Source organism: Spinacia oleracea, chromosome 3 (genome assembly GCF_020520425.1).
Source record: "Spinacia oleracea cultivar Varoflay chromosome 3, BTI_SOV_V1, whole genome shotgun sequence".
Lineage (NCBI taxonomy): Eukaryota > Viridiplantae > Streptophyta > Magnoliopsida > Caryophyllales > Amaranthaceae > Spinacia > Spinacia oleracea.
In genome coordinates, this window is record NC_079489.1 from 85,633,258 (window position 1) to 85,651,588 (window position 18,331).

General features: G+C 35.7%; 1 protein-coding gene across 5 annotated transcripts; it reads right to left on the bottom strand.

Moving 5' to 3' along the window:
- Nucleotides 1–1,621: 1,621 nt before the first annotated feature.
- LOC110795589 (telomerase reverse transcriptase) lies at nucleotides 1,622–17,199 on the bottom strand. Of its 5 annotated transcripts, none has more exons than XM_022000607.2 (12): nucleotides 16,770–17,199; nucleotides 15,978–16,055; nucleotides 15,189–15,254; nucleotides 14,946–15,096; nucleotides 13,806–14,218; nucleotides 13,099–13,216; nucleotides 12,837–12,981; nucleotides 8,104–8,245; nucleotides 4,835–6,103; nucleotides 3,335–3,885; nucleotides 2,332–2,604; nucleotides 1,622–2,078 (listed from the first exon to the last, which is right to left on the bottom strand). In XM_022000607.2, exons 1-12 carry the CDS (start codon nucleotides 17,067–17,069, stop codon nucleotides 1,808–1,810), a joined length of 3,777 nt encoding a protein of 1,258 aa, XP_021856299.1. In that variant the 5' UTR covers nucleotides 17,070–17,199; the 3' UTR covers nucleotides 1,622–1,807. The 5 variants fall into 5 exon arrangements, with proteins under 5 accessions (XP_021856299.1, XP_021856298.1, XP_021856300.1 ...); XM_022000606.2 differs by having other exon boundaries at nucleotides 13,099–13,222; nucleotides 16,770–17,198; XM_022000608.2 differs by lacking the exons at nucleotides 15,978–16,055; nucleotides 16,770–17,199 and having other exon boundaries at nucleotides 13,099–13,222; nucleotides 14,942–15,096.
- Nucleotides 17,200–18,331: the final 1,132 nt, after the last annotated feature.

The window sequence follows — 18,331 nt, forward strand, 5'->3', positions numbered from 1 at the left end:
ACACCAATGTCAATATCTTTCGTGAACATGTAGAATAAGGGTATAGTCAATACGAAGTACTTCTCAAAAGACAAAAATAGGTGGATTTGTTAAAAAATCAAACACCCTATAAAATACCTTTTTTTGGGAACTATTTAAGAAATATTCATTGATATACTTAGTAAATGGTACTCAAAATTATACTTTGTATTATTTGTATTGAATCAGTGGCGGTTCCAGGCACTTAGTATAGGATATAAACACTTATTAAACAATATGAGTATTTCATACATAGAGAAAATAAAATGATTTTCCAAATAAGGAAAGCAAGGATTTTAAGGAAAAAAGTTCAAGAATCAGAGGTATGACAAATTAATGTCAGACATGAGGTTAAAACCCGTGACTATTCATATTTAAACTAAGATTTAAATGCACCACCAATTACCACCAAGCTACAACTTATTTTCGATATTAATCATCATAATATAACAATGTAAAAAGGGTAGATCATTGCCTACCTTCTTTGCATAGTAGATCCCGCCATGTAGTGAACATATCTATCACGAAGCTAAGAAGGTTAGAAATGGCTTGCTTCATTGAGACATCAAGGCCATGAACCTATGTTGTTAAGTTTCAAACATTCAATAGTTTAGATTAACTTGTACTTTTAAATACGTTATTGTCATGAGAAACATTTTATATATGGGAATAGAAATGGAGGAATATGGAGCGGGATATAAAATAACAACATTATTATCTTTTGTTATTTCCTTACCTTACAAAAATATTTATTAAAAACTAGATGCATAATTGTGTAGATTCATTTAAGATTTTTTTTTGGGAAATATGCAATGATGTTCCTTCCTTCAAATGATATATGGTTTAGAAGTCATGTTGCGGTCACCCTTCAATGTGAATTTTATTCTCACCACACAAGACAACTCATATCTCTTCCTCCAATGCCCTTATGGTGTAGATTTGCTCGAAAAGCTACAACAATCTCAAGGTTGGCTTAGTTTCTTGCCTATGCCTAATTCTTCTATTGTAGACAACATGATACACATAAAAATTTCCATAAGTTTGGGAAAAAATATCAAGAATAACAATTGCTTGGTGGCATATTTGATATGCTAAAAGTACTTTAGTTTGCAATGAGTCTATTTCTATCACGGAAAGTTATACTGTTATTTGTAACCACTTACATATTTATTCTATTACTAATAATTAGGAGACTTCTAAAGCGACAAGAAAATGATTGCTTCTACAAAGCCTGCCCACCCCGCAAGGCTCCAAGTCATTTAAAACTCATCTTTGATTGCCAAAAGAGGTATTAACTCTACGAGATTGGGTTTCGTCATTCACAAAAGGGGGGTGAGGGGGGGTTGTATGCTTGGGTGAGCAAAAACTCCACACCCGGATGCACTCCATTTTATTTGCATAAGCGTCAACTCTAAGAGGAGTCAAGATCATTATGACTTTGAAGGCGGCCTAGCTATCATTGCGAGCTTCTTGATCAACAATTGCTACCGGGAAGGTAATCAAGCGCCAAACTTTATGGCGGTTAAAAGGAAGTTCATGTCATTTTATGTCGTGGTTTTTGTCCTTTGCCCCTTCCCTCTCTCTCTTATCATCAACAAGGATGTTATATGTTGACCCTCTCAAAGGGTTTAATCTGATTTTTCTTTCTCTATCAAAGAAAAAAAAACGTCTACTTGATTTTAAAGGGGCAAACCTTTGCAAAAAGCCCAACAAAAAGGGATGAACATTTCATCCTGAAACTACAAGTCCCCTCAAAGAAAAAAAAAAACAAAAAAACAAAATCCTATCCCTAGTACTTGATTTTCCACAAATAAGAGGAATGAGATTCATCAACAGCATACTTGAGTCCAGAGGATATCCTAACATTTGAAACTGCCTCCAGCTTGGTCCTTAACAGATGCAGCAATTCATTGTGTCGTGATTTTTTTTTGCTCAGCACCCGGATATATGCAGTCAATCCGATCCATATAACTTCAGTTTTTGCTACTTGAAGTACACGATTCCTCTCAGGCGCAAAATTGACTTTATGCATCCTTCGCTTCATCAGTTTATACATGTATCTGGAAATCAAAACATTAAAGGGAAATAGTTCATATCTTATATTTCACGACAGGACATTTTTAAGAACAACCTGAAAGTAAAACAGGAGTTATTTGTCCATATTCCATAAATCAGTTTAGAAAGAAAGAGATAAAGATTAACTTGTGTAGATTGGATTTTCAAAAGAAACTCACAAGTTTCGCAACAAACTGAGATGATTTTTCTTTCAAAATGAAAAAAGAGAATTACAAGAAAGAGCTTCTGTAGATGTACCTTATTGATCCCTCAATACTAGACAAGCAGGAACCTGAACGAAGTTTGCACCAGTATGACAATGCTCGGACATAACAATGGAACTTCATTGCACACACCATAAAAGCTTGATACACATTCAGCCTGATGGTAGCCGGCGAGTTAATACTAGAATCGAAAAATATTGAATGACATTTAGGCCGCATATAGGCACACAACTTAGTCTTGAGTTGACGTCCGGGTCTATGCTGCCAGTTCACAGTTAATGTCGAACTCAGATGATCATTCAGGTACCTGCTCCAAAGAAGCCACATTAGAATATAAACTTTAGCAACATTTCATATGAGCAATGAAGAATTCACTGTTTGGCATATAACAAAGAATTTGAAGAGATATTATGACCAGTTAGTGTTCAGAAATATCTCACATAACTAAATTCACAGGATCACAAACTACAACAAACTAGAAGAGAGTTTATATCCAGTTAATGATTCCAATGATTAAGACCGAGCTAGGAATAAAGGCGTTATAGCTCCTCTAGAAAGACTTCTTCAAGTGCTATCAAGCACATCTGATATGGTGACCCCAACTCTTTCACCTCCCTCCTCAGCTAAAAGAAAATAATCTGATACGAGTAGTAGCACTACAGAAACTATTATAGCTACTACTCGGTATTACTGTTTTCTTTTTAAAGCAATCACTGCTTTGATAACAATGATATATCTTCAACTTCTAACAGGAGTATATAGTATACAAAAATGCGTACCCACTGTGAATACAGGAGTATATAGTATACATTCTGACCTCCACCGCGATGTGATAAGCACGCTTGTATGTTTTCATTGGCATTTATAAATATCTAGCATGACTTAAGACACTTCACAAAAAGCTTATTACAAACAAGCAAACAGCAGTCCCCGGAATTTACTTTCATGTTCCAGCAACGTGATATTGGTCCTCTCAAAAACAAAAATACATACAACAATACAACTTGAAAAAGAAAAAAGACCAGCATAGGAATTACCTACTATAGTCTGCCTGAACCTCTAAGGTGCAGCTATTGATAAGCAAGCCACTCCACTGCATAAATGAGACACCATCGCTGCCTACTAAAAGCCTCTTTGAATCAAGCTTATGTGTACCGCCATAATCAAAATTCATGCAGAACTTCTCCTGATTCATGTAACAGTTGTATTCTCGGAATCCTCTTTGCAATCTTGAGAAAAAGCTACTAGCCTGCTTTTTGGATGTTGATACAAACAAAAAGTCATCAACAAACCTAAGTAAGAGATACTTGGGAGACAAAAAAGATACATCTGAAGTAGCTTCAGGAGCAGCACAACCATTCTCAGGTCTAATTGTTACGTCATGACCAGATAGAGAAAGATAGGGGAAGATTTTATTCCTTTCCATATGTCCATAGTACAGTGTACAAAGCAAAGTTGACAAAACACTTCCCTGAGGAATACCAACTGTTTGTAAAAAAAAACATCGGCCTAATTTGAGCACATTTTTCTTCAGATGCTCCTTCAAATTAAACTCGAGTTCTTTCCTCCTTACAGATATGCTTCGTTCCTGCAACCAATAAATTACACAGAGTACATATCAAGCAGTTTCTTCGTGTCTATCACAGTTGCATACAACAAAACTGTTTTCCTGGAGGAAGCATCTTTGAGAGCAGCAACCACAGGTTTTGCAATTGCAACGTATTTCATTACTCAGGTGAGTCAGGTGCCATCTTTAGTAATATATTTAGTGACACCTCTACTACAAGTACAAATATAACAACTTCAGAGCCTTATCTCTATTTGATGGGGTCGGCTAAATGAACGAATATTTTATCTCTGATTAGTCACCAACAAATATCCTCTCCCTCCATTCCCTCCTATCTAGTGCTATTTGCTCAAGTAAACCCATCTACAGTGATGACATCCTCGTTTGACTCCCTCCTAGAACTAAATTGGCCCTCCATGTACTCACTTTTGCTTCGACTTAGTCGAAACCCTTAAAATAATAACTTTTGCCTCCATGACTCTTTTAGCATCAACCCCAGGTATAGTATCATCGACCAATAAACTATCATCTGCAAACCCCAGGTATAGTATCATACACCATGCTATCTCATCTTGAATAGACCTTGTACTAAAGTGCAATGCCCATTTTTCCTTACATTAACAAACAAGAACCTTCAAGCCAGAGTTTTAAACTATAAATGACAAAATAGACCCTGGTTTTAACCCAGGTGTTTTTAGAAATGGATTCTGTACAAAAACAACATTCATTCAAAAAAGAACGTGCATTCGATGATTGGATACATCTATCTAGATAGTCCACTTCCAAATTATGACACATCTGGGGTGGTCCCACAAACATTTTTAAGAAACCCACTCCACTAATGTTTATATCAAAATGTAAACTCGTTGATGAGCTCAAGGTTAAAGTCAGGAAACACTAGCCATCTGTGCATCTAAGATCTATTCAAATGCAAACACCATTTATGGCTTCTTGCTATAAACTTATTTACCTGGTTGACGACGATTGTCTGGCAAGTCCTTTGACGAACAGGAGGTATGTCTTCTGTAAATCGACTATTGTTACCTTCAATCATCAACTTACGATTTTCAGAAATCCACAAGAACTTTTTCCTGTAGAATATCTCACAGGACCTCTGCATGGAATACTCATCTGCTATTTGTATCTCATTCAGTATCGAAAGAAGCTTATCCTGTTTGACAGTATCAAATGCTTTTTGTACATCTGAAACTACAATGTATACCATTGGCATGGTTGGCTGTCCTTCCTTCAGATGCCTCAGAAATGCGCAATATTTTCTATGGATGTCATTATAAGAAAAAACCGTTGAACCCCACCTTTCCGGTTCCTTCACCTTCAGATCTTTGAATATGACATGCAAATCCCGCAGAACAGTGTTCACAGACTTCAAAAAGGGGACATATCTTTTATGTGCCCTTCTTTTCCTGTTCTTTTTGCGGAACTGCACTTGTGAAAAGGGTCTTTTAATGCAAAATCTGGATGCTGCTTTCAGATTCGCTATTGGTCTTGCTCCATTTTCTTTAGGACAAAGCCTGACGTTTGAGAAACCAAATGACCTCTTGCTTAATATCTCTGCTACAGATGCATTATCCAAGGAGCGATAACTCTGCTCCTTCAGCCATGTGGTGACTCTGCCACTCAACTTCTTCCAAGCTTTTTTGTGATAATAATACAAGTTCTGCTTACCTTGCTCACTGTCCGTGACGTAAAAATTGGCCTGTATCAGGGGCACGACGATATGAGAAAATAACCAAAAAATCCATCGTTCCAGAAGCATCTGTTTTAAGTAACCATGGCCAATGTTTTGTGAATTTGGCAACTGCCCCGGGATTTTCTTAGTCTCAGATTTGAAGGCAAAGGCACTGCAGCACTTGTCCGACTCCAATTTTGATAGCACTGGGAATTTCGACACTTCTAGTTTATGCAAACATTGCTTTAAAGAAAATTTCTCAAATCGACGCAGCCTAATAAATCTAGAGATATTTCTCCGCAAGGTTCTGTGGCTCGATGGTAATCCTAAAAGATCAGATGGGACTATATTCCGACAAACAGACCAAATAAATGATACTACTTCATCTTTCAGGCAATATGGCTGGCTGAGACCAAATTGACACTGAGTGACTTCAGTTGTTCTCTTGCCATCCCTACTTTTGGCATGAATAAGCCTCTTGGGCATCTGGTCAGTTCTTTGATCCACACCTTGTTTAGAGGTCGAAAACTTTGAATCCATCTTGCTAGCCTGAAAAAAGATCATGTAACAACTACAGACTCAATATTCAATAACTGAAAGAGAACTAAGAACATTCCTGTGACTATTAAAGTCATCATCATACAAACATGCTTCACCATGGAATTAATAGTCATCTGTTATGTAACAAATTTTGGATTTGTCGTTAGATGAAACCCCATTACATAACGCAGCAACAAATGTCCTGAAAGCCCGGCTGGCGTGTTAGAATATTTTTCCCCTTTACCGTTCTTGTCTAAATTACTCCCTCCGTCCCTTAATACTCGTCTTGCTTTCCTTATAAAGCCGTCCTTTAATACTCGTCCTGTTTCTATAAATGGCATACTTTTACTAATATTATATCATTTCTCTCACTTAACCATGGACCCAAATATTTCCTACTTACTAAAAAAATATTAAAAAGTTCAACATCACCCCACCCCCACCCATTTATGTGACACATTTCCCACTAACTATATTAAAAAGAATACCCCACTATCAACTACCACCTAATAAATTAATAAGTCCACTAAATTGCCTGAAACTCTGTGCCGGTCAAACTGGGGCGAGTATTAAGGGACAGAGGGAGTAACTAATATTGTTTTAGTAATTAATTATTTGACTTAAAAAAATTGATAGTTAAGGCAACTATTTGTTCACCAATTATGTCACCCACTTATATCATGGAAGTATACTTTTTAGACTAAAAAACATGTAAATTAGGTTAACGTGATTTTTTTAAACAAATCACACCGTGTTAGCTGCGATCAGTTCTACAAGCAGTTTCTGTGACAACACGATTGTTACCATGATCGCGACCACGTCCACGATTTTATCTCTATGTGCCCCACAAAATCTATATTGTATTACATCTATCTGTCAACTTTATAGTCCTCAAGATACCTTCTAATTAGTCCAGTTCCAACTTTTCAAATTAAAATTAGTGTTTCAGCGGTCTCATAAAGTTATGCAATTATAGACCCGGGCTACCCCTACTTGAACCAAACTTCGCTTCCAATCCATGGTGGTCCAATCGATTTGGTTATTCACCAATTTTTTGAATAACGTGGAAACTCAAAACTGGATTTTGTTACTCAAGTCCTTATTCTGGTAGAAAACCTAACTGATTTGGAACTGTCAAAGTGGGCATTTTTTCTCTATCTTTTAACCATTTTACACATTGTATTATTCTTAGTATACTCTTCCTTTTTATATACCCTATTACTAAATTAAGGAGTTCAAACTTCAAAATATAATTCCTTTTCTTTACGAGAAATCTCTACCTATTGAAAGACAGCTCACAATAGAATAGAGGTGCACAAGCCAATGCTGAATCAGCCACCAAGCCAAGCTCGGTATGATTTGGCCAATGGGCTAGTTCACTACAAGTCTAGTTCGTACCAGTAGCCAGCCCTAGCCTGGCTGAATTTATACTAACCAAATGAAGCTGGTTTGATTATAGGATACTCTTTTTCTTATTTAAACAAATATTAACTTCAAAAAGCTGGTTCAACTGACCTGGATGGTCGCTCGGACTGTCAGAGGTTGGAAGTGAAAATGACTCGAGCTCTGACTAATGACTCAACCATTTCCACCCTGAATTAGGGCTTGTCCAGTGTGGACTCGGCCTAAGTTGGTATATTGGCCATTTTTGTTCTCAAATACAGAAAAACTTCCATTAGTTTGACACAATCCTATACATAGATCCCTTTAGGACTGTAGTTTATGTGTAGAGAGAGTTGAAGCACTGTTAAGATATATGTTAACCCCAAAGATTGAATTGGTAAATCAATTTAGGACTGTAGTTCATGTGTGGATAAAAAGAAAATTGTCCCCTGTCCCATAAGAGTAAACAACTAGATGAAAAATAATGGATGTTATTCTAAAAAAATAGTTATGTTGATACTAAATGGACATGCATAAAAATAAATTACATTAATTAATTTTTGGAAGCATGAGTTTGGATAATTCTTAAAATGGAAAGTACATTATATATGATAAAGAGAGTAGACCTGAAGACTGGAACCAACATCTCCATCTCCATTAAGCTGAAAACGGGGTTGACTAGAACAGTGCCTCTCCAATAACTTTTTATGCTGACATTTTTTAGCTCTGCGGATAAATACTCTAAGCAACTTTACCAAAGAATGGTATCTGGAAAATCCATTACAAACTTTGTTAAATATTCAAATCAATATAACTTCTTATATATCTTAACAATATTCTAACTAAATAACAAAGATTCATGCATGCTAAAGAACTTGCACAACTACAGTGTTTGATATTTTTCTGATGTAAAGCTAGTCATCTTTATTCATAGACAACCTTCAGATAATGAGCAACAAAGACTTGCGCTAAATTTAACATAATAAATTTAAAGGTATCCACAAAGGGATACAGAGTTGAAAACTGAGTATTACAATAAACTATTGCAAGTAATGTAAGAGGGCCAAATAGTTCTATGTATTGACGTTATACAAGGAAAAGAAGACGTATCTTTCTGTGTAAGAAATTATTAGTAGTAATTTGACTGGTAGAAACACTACAAGTTTAAGCAACAAGAACTTATTCAATGTCTTGACCTTGTAACTAATAAACATTCTATCATTATGCCTTCCCAATTTTTAAATGATCTCCAATCACTCATCACATTAATTCCAAAAACAATTTTACAGTGGCTGTTGAGAAAGCAATCTTTATGGTAGAAGACTAAAATTTCAGCCAAATTTAAATTCTAGTCACGTAGTGACACTGTGACACAGAAAACGTCTGCATGTATATTTGGCATTTAGGTTTCTTTCATGACTTCAGAAGTTCTAAAAATGTCAGTTCTAACTTCCTCTGCCTCTTGAAGTGGAGAATGTAGCAACAGGACTGATAAATCAAAATATCCGTTTAATGATAATAGCTGATGTATCACACCACTAACACCACACAGTCAAAACACAAAGCACGCAAAAGGTGCCATTTTACTACCTCTCTCTTACTTTTTTTCTTATAAAACAAGAGTCTATGGTAAGTGAGTACATAAAAAGATTTTAAAAAAAAAAAAAAAAAAAAAAAAGAAAAATGGAGGGAGTATCTTTGATAGATAAAAATCTTTAGATGATAAGAAAATAGAATTCCTTTTAGGGGCTGTTTGGTTTACCTTCAAGAAAGAGAAAAAGGAAAATATAGGGAATCGAATCAAGAAAGGGAATTCCATAATGCTTGGTTCGCAATACGGAATGCAACTTTTCAGTTCTCCCCTTCTGCCATAGTTATGCTTGCTCATCCAAGGAACATTTCTCTGCAAACAGATCATGCCATCCCATCAACCTACCAAACCCATTTCCCACCCAAACTACAAGTTGATGGCCTCAAGTCTCAACCGACAAGAACCAAATTTCAGCCACGGAGGTGGAATTTTACCTCACGTGACAAATTCTTTTGGTGGTTTTGCACTTTTGACAAGTTAGAAGACTAGATCTACATACTCTCTCTTTCAGTCTCAAGTCTTTCTATCTCAAGAAAAAAATGGTGGTGGTGGATCGGTGCATGTGGTAGGGACGTTGGGACGGTGGTCCTGGTGCCAAAGGTAGTGGACGAAGGTGGTAGGAAGGAGAAGGAGCTTGAACTACGATTGTTGTGATGGGAGTTCAGACTCGAATTTTGATGGCTGGTGGACGTCGGTCGGTTGTTGGTGGATTTCGTTTGGGTGCTAGCAGTTGGGTGGTGGTGATTTGTGATTAGATGACATTTGGGTAGGTGGTGAATGGTGATGTACAAGATAGGGGTAGAGGATAATTAGGTAATGCTCAAGTCCCAATGGAAGGTGGGACTTGAGGTAGAGGGTTTATGGGGAATCAAAGGGAGGGGGAGGGGGGGGGGGGGGGGGGGGGGGGGGGAGAGATTTTAAAAGATAGCCAACCAAATAGCTAGAAAGGGATTATGAATTTCCTTTCCCTCTTATCAAACAGCCCCCTAAAAGAGACAAGAATAAAGAGGATAAGTTATTACGAAAGTATAACCCATCTTAGAATTCAACCCCCCGGAGGAAAACAGTATGAGCCAATATCCAAGGGAGAGCCAGATAGGTCATTTAAGCACACACGAAGCTAAAAAAGTTATGGGCTATAAGGAGCCAGATAAGTTATGGAATATGGACTATAAGGAGCCAAATAAGTTATAGAATATGGACTATAAGTAAACAACTTTGACCTCGGAAACTAGAGAAACTATAATCAAATTAGCATGGAAAAAATAAGAATTTCAAGGAATATTCAGTATACGTTAAGATTTAGTGTCTTATAGACTTACAGGAAAAGAGTGCTTAAGAATTTTATTTGTTTCTTAACCTCTATGTGCATACAAAAATGTCAAAAAAAAAATTAAAAAATCTTAAATGATCTGATGGTAATTCTTCCTCCACGAGACCCGTCCTCGGTCATCCCCTATCTGTTTTCCGTGTTTCTGTTCTTCCCCCTTCTTTCTAAGACACCTCTCCTTGCGTTCTCTTAACATTAAAGGATTGGTATTAGAGCCTATATTAAATCTCCAACTGCTTGCGACTAGCCTCAACCAGAGATCTACTCCGATCCATTTCTAGGATAAAAGACAGAAATAAGTTATTCTCTACCACTACTCTTCATTTTCTGGTAGCCGGAAGTTAATTGTTCTGATTATCATCTTCCATTGTTGATTGGTCCTGAACGAAGTGGAAACAGTAATGCCTAAATGCCTAAGCAATGTCACTATGTCTCATTGTTTTTGGTAATAACAACTTAATACTTCCAGGAAGTTGATCTATACACTTCAAGCATGCTAAGCTTATCAATTTACTTGGTCAGCTTTTCCTTAGTAGTTGTGAGTGTTGGCTGAACTCTTGTGAAAACTATTTTTTCCAAGAGGCCTACGTCTGTAGCCATCCGAAGTAGAGTGACAAACTGCATTTATAATCAATTGAGGAGTTTTGGTTGAGTAGCCTCAAACAACCAATCTTTAAAGATCAACTAAAGCTCCAAGGTATTGAATCAACCAAAATTCCAAACTTAGACTTATGCATTCAGCTAGAATGCAACTTCTAGCAAATGTTTGAAAAGGATTAAGCTCGTTTTTATTCAGGAGGTAGTGGGGCATTATTTTATTGGAAAGTAGATATGATAGAAGATACTGAAGTATTCTTTATTAATTGTATGTGAGAGAGTGTAAGACCTTATATTTTTGTAGTGGAAAGAGAAAGGTATTAAAATAATTCAAGGGTCTTTCCTAAAATAGAAGTGTAAAACCTAATCTAGGACAAATGCAAATGCAAATGAAGTAGATATGATAGAAGATACTGAAGTATTCTTTCTTAATTGTATGTGAGAGAGTGTAAGACCCTATATTTTTGTAGTGGAAAGAGAAAGGTATTAAAATAATTCAAGGGTCTTTCCTAAAATAGAAGTGTAAAACCTAATCTAGGACAAATGCAAATGGAAGGTGTACAAACTAATCTGAGATAGAGGGAGTAATGCATATTTATGAAAAAAAAACACATAATGGATTTGGAGTTGCACGGGACTTCCCTTATAAAAGTACAAATAAATTCATTACTGCTCACCAAACAAATCGAGTACAAGAAATGAACCCACCTTGTTTAAAAACTTGAGAATTTGAGGGTTTGTTTGATGATGAAGTGTTTGATTACGTGTAATATTGAAACTTAGGGTTTCATTGGTGCTAAGTGGACAACAATAGTTTGATGGATGCTTAATATGATCAGGCAACATGTTAAAGAAACCGGGGTAACTACTCCACCCATCCCAATTTAAAGTGCCCCATTTTCTTTTTCATCTGCCTCAATTAAATTTGCCTCTTTCTATTTTTGGCAAGAACCTACTACTCCTCCGTCCCGGAATACACGCACCGGTTCGAGTCGACACGCTTGCCAATTCACAACTTTGACCACCAATATCTTTAACTACATATTATAAAAACTTATGAAATATTAATATTTTGAAAATATATGTTAAGATGAAGTCAACAATATATTATATGCTAACTTCTGTTTTCATATACTAGAAATAAAATAGGGTCAAAGTGAATTATGTGAATAGTGCAAAAAGTCAAACCGGTGCGTGTATTCTGGGACGGAGGGAGTATTATTTTATTACCTCTTCCTTCCCACTCACCTAAGCTCTCACATCCTCATTTAATTAAAAAAAAAAGTACCCAATTATCTTTCATTCTACCTACTTTCTCAATGTAATAAAATTTGAAAACCACACTCCAAAACTCTACCTAAAACTATGTGCCATAATAAGAGGACACACTAAATTGGGGAAGAGGGAGTACTTTTTAGGTTGTCCTTAGTTTTAAACAAAAAAGGCGCACACGATGGTAATTGTTCAAATAAACTCACAAACCTTTCATTAATCATATAACACGAATGAAGAGAAGATATTACATCTAGGCTATACTAACAAGCTGAAGTTAATAGAATGCCGCTTCCTAAAACAAAGTAGCAATATTTTTAGAAGGGGAAAAATAGTAATCAATATAATTGAATACCATTTACTTCAGTAATGCCTCTCATGATTCTAAAGTAAGAACAAGAACATTATGTGAGGCTATCATCTAGATACCATTGAAACATTAATACACTGATGTCCAAAAAGATTATGCAAGGATCATTTAGTTTCTAGAACAACTGGAACGCCTTTTACAAAATCAAAAAGTGTCGTATGATTCTAAACTTAATAGGCATTCCAATAATAACACTTACAAGCAAGAAGACCCATGTGAACAGAGCCCAAGTTTATGGAAGCATGATGTTGGTAAATTTCTGGTACCCATGTTTGGCAAACCAAAAATATGCAGGAGAAGATCGTTGTCACCAACAAAACCAGGTTTCAAGAAATAGAGGATATCTAAAAGATTGAGAAATAAATATGTAGGAGAAAATTCTGCAGTCTACCGATATAGATAAAGGATTATATGTATGAGAATATGATTGCATTAATGCACTAAAGAAATATAAAGGATACGCTTTTTCAGGAAAAGAGATGATGAAGACTTCAAGTTGTAGAATGTAAACTTCCTATTAATGTCAGCATCTTTAGGCACTCTTGACAATGATTGAAACACTGAGCAACAGGGGCACACCTGCATCTTACATACAAAGGAAACAAGTCTTCAATACAAATGATCAAAAGTCATGCAAAATATAATGCCCCATGAGGTGTGCATAAGAAGGTTAATATGTCAAATTGTTAGTGTAATTCACAGTTTGACACATTATCACTTCCTCGATAACATGGAAATAGCAGTGCTCTATGAAACGGAAAGGATAAGAAGTCCTCATTACCAATTTCTACAAAAACTCTTCAGATTTTGCCAGTGAACAACAATCACGATGGCAGACTATGATACGCCCTCTTTTGTTCCTTAGTTTGTCAAAATTTTAGAAATGCAAATTTGAAGGGGAAATGATATTAACCAAAATAACCTCACTGTATACATTATGAAAGAGCTCAGGATCCTAAAACGGAAATTTTGACAAATGTTTGGGCCACCTCAGAAAGAGATATATGACAAAATTTTACAGGATGGGTAAATGTCTAGCCAACAAAAGAAAACAAACCAGCTCCAATAGTAGAATGAAGCAAGCAATAAAATGGATACCTTCCAGACTTAAAAATATGCAATTATATTCCAAATCAAGAAAAACCGATTCCAAAGTAGTTTCACTTACCAGTTGATCAGATTTGAGATCAACACCATCTAGAACATTGATACTTTTATCTGAAGTCTTGTGTAAATCATTCTCGGTGTTCAAAACTTTCCCGGAAGGCTCCTGAGTGCAGCAGTCTTGTGATATCAACCTTTTGCATCTCTTCCGGCGTTGCCAACTTGGTAATCTGAAGCGCTTCCCTGACTTTACTTTGAGCTTCTCAATAGGTTGTTCTTCAAGAACATATTTTTCATGTGAAGAATTCTCAGAAATCAAATTGCTCTCTTTGGAACAATGTGTGCCAAGATAATCAACATCTTTAGAACCAACTAAGTCAAATGAATTATGCTGACCAACTCTACATGGCACCTTGCTGGCAGGCTCTTCAGCGTTTGAGATCTCTCCTTTGCCTCTTCTTCTCTTTCGTGGGTAACCTGGAAATAGCCATCACAATTTCATGTTTCTATAAATGCTAGCTCCAAATAGATACAGTATTAAGTTTTAGTTTAAAATAAAAGGCTATTGGAACATACAAGCATATCTATGAGTGTATGAGTTCATCTAGTACGTTTGCCTGAATACTTTGATGTTCCTCTTCTAAGAAGCGGTTAAAATAGAAAGGGAAGCACACAAAAGCCTCCACGTCTTTAACAGCTTGTTTGGATAGAGAGAACTTGGAGAAAAGGAAGACAATGGAAAGGGAGGGGTGTATTTCCCCTTATTATAGGGCCAATACAAATAAGAAAAAAAAAAAAGCACTTAAATAGATGAACTAGTACAGAAAGGTGAAGGAGATAAGTCTTCTCACCAGCCCGAACAATACTTCAACCCCAGCCCAGAAACCCTAGTGGCCTAAAGTACTAGACCATAAAGGAGCTACCTTTGGGGGGGGGGGGGGGGGGGGGGAATGGAATAATATTTACCACTACCCACATAAACTTAGTACACAGAAGTTAGCTGAAGAAATTGTTCACACCAGTCATAGTGTCACACGCACCAAAGAAAGCACAAAAAAACCTTTCTGCACAGAAGATTGAGCTCCTTTACTTACACAGAATGCCTTCTACAATAGTTATTGGAATACATCCTCAACATTCCAAAAGCACAACAGGAGAGGAGCTAAAACAAGCAGAACCCAATATCACACTAGTTTTTACCTACTTGCATGCATGGAAGGTCCAACGTCATCTGGGGGTAACCCTGCAAACAGACGATTGACAAGAGGACCTGCTACTTGTTGGTGTGCATTGCACTTGATTGGCATGAATATCAATGTGTGCATAAGTAAATAAATCATGACACTGTCCCCAGCCTGTGCAACAAATAATTTGAAATTAATTGAGGTAGACAAAAAATAATAACTGTTATATCAGTTAAATTAGCCAAAAAGTGTGCGTAACATACCCTTTTTGAGGCTAGTTCCCATGTCCAACTAGTTAGAACCTTTACAATGGTGCTCTGCAATTTAAACTGCGAAATAGAGTTTAAACAGCATCAGGACAATGGATTTGTCTAGAAACAGGGCACAGTGGATGTCCAATTAACAAATAAAAATGAGCACTTGTATCACAACTTGTGAAAATAGACAGGTTGAAGGCCTTTAAAGGTGTACATGTATGAATTCTGTGTTTTCCTAGTGGAGAGGATGAAACATTTGTTTTTGTATTTGGAGACAAAGGTTCTTCTCTGATAACCGCTTTTAATTTTGGTTTGATTTAATAGGTCCCAGACTCACAGTCTCACAATGTACTTTCTTGGACATTTAAAAGTTGAGTATTTAAGGTATGGTTAGTGGAAGATGCACAACATTTTGCAGCATGCCACACTTTTTCCTATTATATGAGTTTTATGGTTAAAGAGAAATGAATGAATGAATGGTACATTCATAATCAAGTGTCATCTCCGGATTCCTTTAGAATGAAATATTTAGCTCCTCTTTCGGCTCATCCAGATGGGGCATTCCATAGGTACATCTCTTCCTAATGCAACGCATGATAGGAGGTTATTTTTGCCTTTTAAATTTAGTCAATAGACGTCTAGTCACTGGAGCCCATCATTGTAAATTCTTCTGTTTATATTATACTGGAATTTCAATTCTTATTCTGAAAGAACACTTCTCACGTTCATCCTAAACCTTCCAAATATGCTGAAGAGAAAAATAACACAAAGTAATTTGCAGAAAGATAGGGCTACCTTTTGATACCCTTGGCATATGACATTAGATGGCGCAACCTCCTTGCTAAAAATTGCTTGAATGGTCCTTTCAACTATCTAAAAGCACGAAATAGAAAACGCTTACAAGAAGATGGTATGAGGTAAAAAATAGTCTAGCAAGAAAAAATCAGCTTTGCACTAAAATAGCCAATAGGCGGATAAGCTTCAACAATGAAAGACTAGTGAGTTGATGAGGAGCACACATATTTTTCCTCAAATTTTCCAAGGTAATATATTCAAATAAGCAACTAAATAAAGTCATTCACTTTATCCCGTGGCAAGCTTATACCTACATTCCTCTATAGCGACAACAGCATGGAAACAAATTCACTAGTAAAACTCCTTCAAATAATGTCAACATAATTCATTAATTAATGCATCCAGTTTAAGTTCCAATTTACATTACCACCCCACAAATTCACTAATATACAACATGTTGTCAAATTAAGCTAGAAGCTTAAGAAAATTGACATCCAACAATCATTATCGCGTTGAAATTCAGTCATAACTCATAAGCATGTGACATAAAAAAACATAAAGTAGTCTTGAGATTTTTATTTTTTTTGGCAGTTAAAGTAGTCTTAAGATTAAACCTTGGGCTCGTTATGTTAAAATTTCACATAATCCCACTTCAGAAAAACACACAATCCAATCAATTTTGTTTACAAAAAAAATGCTTAAAATTCACCCTAAATATGCAAAACCCAGAAAATTTAATCAACAAAAAAGAGATAAGTGCAAGAAAAAAGGGTAAAATTGAAGAACAAAGACCTGGAGCTGAGACCAATTGCGAGTGAAGCTAAGAAGAGGAGAAAGAGGAGGAGCATTTTCAGGAACAACAACAAAGCAAGAATTCATCAATTTACGGTAGTCGGAAGAATCATTAGGTCTAATCAGATACGACATTGCCGCTTCATCGCCGTCGCCGAAGATGCAACGAATGCATTTACCCTTTCCGGAGCAATTGCAAGTTTTGGGAATGATTGAGATTATGGTTTTTGAGAGTGTCGCTGCTTTGTCCCTGAATCGTCTCCATAATACGTTTGGTACTCTCTCCTTCTTCTTCCCCATTTTTTTGGGTGAGTTTTTGCTATGAATTTTGTGACATGATTTGGGTGGGATTCAAGGGTTTTGAGGGGTTGCAGAAATGGGGGGAAGTGTGTGATGTAAGATGGAGGGAAAATGAGTGATTTCATTTGTCTTTGGGAGTTTGAAGATTGAATTGTTTTTTTTTTTTTTTTTTTGAAAAAAGAAGGCAAAGCCTCAACGAAACAACAACACAACGAAAATCTAATATATATATATATATATATATATATATATATATATATATATATATATATATATATATATATATATATAAAGGGGAGTTTTTTTGGAGAGCATTCGGAGCGCCACGTAGGAATGTCCAGTCACAAAATCATTATTAATATATTTTAATTAATTAAAAAAAAGATAAATTAAAACAAAATCATTATTAATATATTTTAATTAATTAAAAAAAAGGATAAATTAAAATTTCCATTGGATCAAAGTTTCCGTTGGAATGTTAGGTATCAAAATCTTACTTTATGTTAAGAATCCTAACACCATAAGAGTGCTAACACCTAAAAATTTCGTTAGAAGGTTATTTACATTTACATTAGAATTTTATTTACATTATAATTCTACTTGGATTAAAATATAATCATTATTAATATATTTTAATTAATTAAAAAAAAAAGATAGATACATAATATGATAAAGATAGATTTCAACAAAAAATTATCTTACTTTTCTTTTACCTTTTTGTATATATATACATATAAGCTCATGGCTACCAAAAATCCTACTTCAACAATCCACAAAAACTCACGGTTGATGGTATAATTTTAGTTAATTAGGTCCGTGTAGCCGTAATTAATATACGAGCACACAATTATATACTGAGTATTTTCGTTATTATATAATGGTATACGAAGTAGTTTGCATGGTTCAAAGGAACCTTCATGTGTTTGAAGCTTTCATCTTAATAGCCTTCACAATTTTAGTTGAAGTTGCGTTATAAATGCCGTGACTTGAATTAGAGTTTATATGAAGTATAATCCTAAAACTGTGCTGATGATTAATAAAAGTAAATTGGTTCTCTCCTTAATTGCTTGCATTTCCTTTTCCTTTAAAATACTATAGAATTCCCTTAGCTTCAATTAAGGAGGAAGACTTTGGCCAAACTCCTCAATTGTTTCATTTTTTCAATTCTCCTCCTACCTTCTCAGATCCCTCTTATTTTTTAGATGTTTAGATATCTGGATATTTCCTTTTTTAAGCAAGTCCATTATGTTGGAGATAAACAA

What these genes read in the sequence shown, in the direction of transcription:
- LOC110795589 (XM_022000606.2), bottom strand. Translation starts at nt 17,069, where the DNA reads ATGGGGAAGAAGAAGGAGAGAGTACCAAACGTATTATGGAGACGATTC. An exon ending in TCACATGGGTCTTCTTGCTT is followed by an intron (nt 8,246 to 12,836) that starts GTAAGTGTTATT and finishes TGGATTTTCCAG; the next exon opens with ATACCATTCTTTGGTAAAGT. An exon ending in AGACAATCGTCGTCAACCAG is followed by an intron (nt 3,886 to 4,834) that starts GTAAATAAGTTT and finishes TATTGGTTGCAG; the next exon opens with GAACGAAGCATATCTGTAAG.